General features: G+C 26.2%; 1 protein-coding gene and 1 long non-coding RNA gene across 3 annotated transcripts in view; one reads left to right on the plus strand and one right to left on the minus strand.

Moving 5' to 3' along the window:
* The window catches only part of Cpx (synaptic transmission protein complexin), a 132,269-nt gene that overhangs the window by 107,094 nt on the left and 18,568 nt on the right, over nt 1–6,607 (plus strand). For both annotated transcript variants that reach the window (XM_083097455.1, XM_083097466.1), the window contains one exon: nt 5,151–5,280. In XM_083097455.1, coding sequence (XP_082953581.1) covers nt 5,151–5,280 — 130 coding nt within the window. The remainder of the gene's footprint in view (nt 1–5,150; nt 5,281–6,607) is intronic.
* LOC145970584 (uncharacterized) overlaps nt 1–6,607 on the minus strand; it is an 87,189-nt gene that overhangs the window by 39,612 nt on the left and 40,970 nt on the right. The window lies entirely within an intron of this gene.

Below are 6,607 nucleotides of genomic sequence, written 5' to 3' on the forward strand. Positions count from 1 at the left end.
CAAGAAGATTTCGACAGAATATAATTAACACTAATGGCTGCTTCATCATAAGCGAAAGAACTATCTTCAAATCCTTCTTTTCCTCGTCAGTGGAAACGTGATTCTTCGAAAATGAGCGGAAAAATTGAGACGCGAGAGCCGTGATCTCTCGTGAGAATAGAGCATACACTATGTCTGCGTAGTAGTGGAAGAGGCTTTCGCATGGTAATCGCATTGGGTCCAGATCAAATCCGATTTCCTATCTCGACTAATGAACGAAGTGGGACTTTGTTATAAAAAAGTCCCTATGCAATTTAAAAATATTCTTTGTTACTTTATTTAGAAACTAATCTTGAGAATTCGTTGTAGAAAGAGTAATAGCAATTGCTGCGTGCACCATATATATATTATATATATATATATATATATGTGTGTGTATATTATATATATATATATATATATATATATATATATATATATATGTGTGTGTGTGTGTGTGTGTGTGTGTGTGTGTGTACACACACACACACACACACACACACACACACACACACATACATATATATCTTTCTTATTATTTTATATATTTATTATACATATATTGTGTATTACATATATATGTACATAGCATTTTATATATAATATTAAATTAGTGTAAATATTATATTATATAACAAAGCTGCGTACCAGTACAAATTAAATCCGATTAAGATTCAGAGCGCATTTATATCTGTGATGTGCAATTGCCATATATTTCCATCGACATCAAAATCTCACAAACTGATAAATAATCAGTTTGTAGAATTTTTGAAAAACAAATATGTTCTCAAATAATTAGCTTGCATAAACAAATTCTTAAAAAACACATTAAAAGAAATATTGACTACGTTTTTTCATATTATATTGAAAATAATTAAAATATTTAAAAAATCGATATAAATATTTAATATAAATACAATATCCAGTAAACATATCAATATCCCCACAAAAAAATCTCAATAGAAAAAGAACCCAAGATAATATAAAATAAGGAAATCAAGAAAGATTATATGATAGAGCATATTGCGAATTTAGCAGAATCATCGATTCTATGCAATATGCATATATGCATGTCGTAATTGAGAAAAATTGCCTTAAAAATTAGTTAATGTGAAATAAATAAAAGAAAAAGAGGAAGAGAGAGATTTTTAGAAAATACATCTAAAATTTCACCTATCGACTTAATATCGCTCGTGTTTCGCTGCTCGAAGAAAATATTACCCGGTATTACATCTGACACTTTATTTCCGCCTCCTCTGCCGTTTTTCAATCATTCTGTTCTTGGTCTTTGGTGGTATATTGACGAAAAATTGCTGTAGAAACGACATTATTGCACATTGTCGTGAATTCTCCTCCCGATATCATCGTTCTTGTCGCAATAGTATTGTACTCTGTTATGTATATACTTTATCGCATCGTTATATTCTCGTTATATTCTCTTTCTATCCTACTCTTTCTACTCTACAGCTTCTTTTTCATTCTTTAATCTTTCGATAATACTATAGTAATGATTCATATAAAGTCTAATAATTATAAGAATTAACATAATGTTGATAATGACAATATGAATAACATTAGCGTTAATTGCCATATCGTAATTAACATCTAGATGATTGATTTCTATTAAATACCTTAGTAAATGATCTTCGAGGGAAAAAGCATGAAACGAGACAACGGAGGTGAGAAGAAAAAGAGACGACGAGGAAGCGAAATAAGAAGAGAGAAGATTGAACTTAACTGGGGTCAAATTGACTCTAGTAGGGAGTCCCTGCATTCAATATGGCGACTTCCTAATAGAGTCAGGCTGACTCCTTTTAAGACGTTCACCAGACGAGGAACCGTCTCGCGGAAGTACTTAAGAGCGTGCGCTTTAAACGAAGTTAAGGCCACTCAATTTACAAAGCGTTAGTTAATTTAATAATACTGAGATGAAAGTGTCGCGAATGATACGCGTCTACAGGTTTATGGAAAACAGCACAGCAATGGACGCGGAGGTATATCGCATATGATGAGACTGATTGAATCTATCATGTGATACAAATTATAATTATATTAAAGATAAAAATCTTGAAATTTATACCGTTTATCTAACCAAAAAAGTATTTTTTCGTATCTTTTATCTAACAAGTAATTTAATAATTAATTTTATATATATTTGCAAATAAAAAACCTAATTATTAAAATAGATGCTGAAGAAAAGGGTCAATCATAATGCGAGATATATATATATATATATATATATATATATATATATATATATATTCTTTAAAGCCTTCTATAATTCTTAATTCTGACTAAAATCTCAAATTCCAATTTTCCTCATGTCATGACGACACCGTATCAAATATACTGTCTATTTATAGCATCGACAAAATTTATGATGCACACAGGGAGCATCGAATACCATAATTTCTTTTTCGATTTTATTTTTCCTTATTAATACAGTGCATACTATGCATATAATAAATGCTTTTATATACATATATGTATATCTGAAAATAATGAATAATCATCGATGTTTCGATACTTCATCATATTTATGTAGATATTGAGTATAAAAATATATATAATTATATAAGAATACATGAGAGAAAATAAGCATTGCACGAAACAGGACGCAGATCTCAAAAACGTTGCAATGCGATTTACTTTGCAGGCTTCATGAAAAGACTATATAGTATACTACTGATAGACAGTTTGAAACACTAATTTATCATCAATAGTTGTGATTATTATACGTTTACGATTAAAAAAAAAGATTTATATAAATTTTTATATTGTATTGACAATGGACGATATTCACTTGTTTATTGAGGAATAAGAATTATATATATGTATGTGTGTGTGTACACATGTCTAAAGAAAAAAAGTTTTAAGGCACGATAAAACCTCCTTCCCCTCCCCGCCTCAATACGATATTTTCTATTGTAAACATTTATGAGCGCATATTAATCTTCTTTATTTTTGATTATATAATTATTCAGATTTTTTTTGTTCTACTTTAATTGTCCGATTTATTTCAAAATAGTTTATGTGAAGATATGTCAGTCAAAAGTGCCGTATGATAAATCATTAAACAATCCTAATCCGGCATATAATGTTCTCATAATTTCGAGCATGAATGGACAGAAGTGCAGACATAGATGCAGGAGAATGCACGAACGTGTCGCATATGTGCGTTCAGGGGACATTAATTAATGTCAGGATCAGAACATCAGATTTGACGCTGCCGTGAGAAACAGTGCTCATTTATCCTTGCTCTGTCTCCTCGATGCAGTGCGACATGTACATTGAGAAATTGAGAGTTGAATGAAAGCACTTGTTTGAAGTTGGATTTAATATGTGATAGAGCAATTAAGATAATATAACTAAAATAGAATTCTATATACGAGTACATATTCGAGCGATGTTTTTAATAATATATTTTTGAAATTTGTTAATTAAAACACCCATCAGAATGTCAGTCAACAATTTTTTCACCAAATTTTTAACAAATACTTGTAACATACACATATATACAGGAAAAGAGAAAGAGAGAGATTTGGAGAAAAATATATTTACAACTTTATTTATTATTTACTTATAGATTTGAAATGCATCGATTCTGTTTCAAATTATAAATTCATGTATTTAGTTAAGCGAATTAAAATATAGAGCAAATGATAAAGATAGAGAAATCATACAAGTTTTATAATCTATACTACATAATATACTACACACAATTCATATGTACAATATATCTTATATATATATATATATATATATATATATATGTGTATGTATATAAGATATATGTGTGTGTGTGTGTGTGTGTGTGTGTGTGTGTGTGTGTATTAAATATTATTGAATACTGATTTTAAATAGTATTATTTGTTTTTTTAAATTGCAAATAGTACGATATAATTTATTTTAAAAAAAAGACTCATGAATAAGGCATGGAACAAAGGTATTCAGAAAATCGATGGTGATGTGCATTATCATTTGTTGCAAAATAAATCATTTACTGAAAGGCACTAATAATTAATGGCCTTGGCCTGTGGTATAACTACGATGCGTATATTTTACAGATGGTATAATATTTATATATAGAGAGACGCATTATATATACATGTATATATACACACACACACACACACACACACACGATGGCAATACATACTTGTACGACTAATGTCATATCCGACTTGCACCGCAATCGGGCTTATTGTTTGCCGCCAGAATACAAAGTGCCAATAAAATATGTGAGGATAGCAGTGTTTGTTATTATATCAAATAATAGTAGAGAGGAATATGTAATTTATTTATTAAAATAAAAAATGAAATAAAATATTACATTATACATATATTAATAGCATATGTGCGTGCGCACGCCTATGTGTGTCTGTATATGAATAATAAAATAATATATAAAGTATGTAAAATAGTAAATTATAGTAATTTTAATAGTAAATTAAAAGTTGTAATCACATAAGTTATTAATTTTTTATAGCTCTTATTTCCTAATTAGCAACTTTATAACAATTATAAAGTCAAATCGCAATTATTGCTGCATGCTAATAAAAAAATATATTACTATTCATAAGCAAGAAAATAAACAGAGATCTCGTCTGAAATAATATTTTAGTTTGGTTGTGTGGCTCAATAAGACATTTAATATATTTCAGTTAATTATATCAGTTAATTATATTCAGTTATTTCAATAATATTTCAGTTTGGTTCAATAAAATGTTTCGATTTCATTATAGTTTCTTGATCAACGAAGAAAACTGAAACTATTTTTGTTTTTTCCTTAAATTGTATAATTTGTTTCCATATATGCAAAAATGTACCTTTATTTTTATGTAAAAATAAATAATTTAAATTTGTGTTTTTCTTGCTCTATTAATACATTATATATGTTAAACTATTAAAACAAATGTATTATATAATAACTTCTAAAACAGATGTATTATATAATATATTGACAAAATAGTAATTTTTATTTTGTTATTGTTTATATATATAACTATAAACTTATTTAATAAAATAATTGTATAACACAAATTATAATAGACTACATGGTAAATATTTGATCACTTTTAAAATCGATAGAAATTTTATTATCTTGTTTGATAGATTTTTTTTATTTACAGTATAACATAAAAAAACGGGAAGAGATACAAGAGATACCACAAGAAGAGCCTAATCCTCTGATGCGAAAGAAGAAAACGCCAGAAGAATTGGCGGCGGAAGCCGAGGCTGAGGATGAAGACGAATTCACCAGTATGTAATGTTCATAAAATTTAATTTCATATAAAAATTTCTAATAAAATTTCTAATAAAATTTCTAATAAAATTTCTAATAAAAATTATTCTAATAAATCAAATTAAAGATCGTTTAATTAAAAAAAAAGCGAAAAAAAAATACTTTACTAGTTTTCCAATTCTTAATGTCTCTTTTCCAAAATTTTTCCACAATTCTTAAAATCTCTTTTACAAAAAAACCTTTTTGTTTTTAAAACAAAATTACAGTTTAAAATTAATATTTTAAGTTTTCTATTTATTTTTTTCATGAAAAATTTTCAATAAAATTTTACATGAAAAATTTTATTATGCAAAATGATTAAGTAATTATCTCGATTATTATAATTACTTAATCATTTTGCATAATAAAATTGTTGTTTTACTTAAAAATTAATGTAAAATGAATAGAAATATACCAAGAATATACAAGAATACCAAGAGATTTTTCTCTTTGAGAAAAAATTGACTTAACATTTAACATTTAACTATATGAATAATATTACGAATGAAAAAGTGTGTGTTTCACGACTTATAATATGAACTTAAAATTATATATCTTAAAGTCTATGTAAATCTGCAATTGTATTAATTGGATTTTCTGCGCACGTCTGACGCGCAATTTTCTCCGTAAAAGTAAAACTTGTTTTAATTTTGCAAAATTTGATACTGTAATTTTATTCCATATGATTTTTTATGTGTAGAATTTTGGATCATTTTCGTATTAACATACAGCAATACTCTCTAATATATTTAAATATGTATATATGTTAATAAATTGTTATTTTATTATAATGCATAAACGTACATGTGATATATGTATGATATATGTATATATATATATATATATATATATATATATATATATATATATATACACAATATATATGTATATATAAAATATTTGCTGCAATTTTAAAATAAAAATCAATACTATTTATTTATCAAAAGTGATTATAAAATGACTTTTCTTTCATAAATATTTTGATCATCATGTGTGTATATATTCTAATTTTATAATGTTTATATCTTAACAATATAACGAATTATAACAAATTTTAATTATTAAATTTTAATTTTAATATTTATTTTCATCTTGTGATTATTTAATTCTAATAAATTTTAAAATTCAAAAAATAAATTTTTTACTTAACTGCTTTTTTGAAACATGTAACATTATTGCCAAATATAAAATATACCTGATGCATGTTTTTGTTTTTCATTTTTCCTTACGAAGATTAGATTGCGTGTTGAAAGAACTATAATCTTTCAAATCAACAATTTTTTTTATGTAAATTTCTGTTTTTAT

This window comes from Camponotus vicinus, unplaced genomic scaffold (assembly GCF_025532165.1).
Source record: "Camponotus vicinus isolate PSW18456_S1 unplaced genomic scaffold, iyCamVici1.0 SCAF_1, whole genome shotgun sequence".
Classification (NCBI taxonomy): domain Eukaryota; kingdom Metazoa; phylum Arthropoda; class Insecta; order Hymenoptera; family Formicidae; genus Camponotus; species Camponotus vicinus.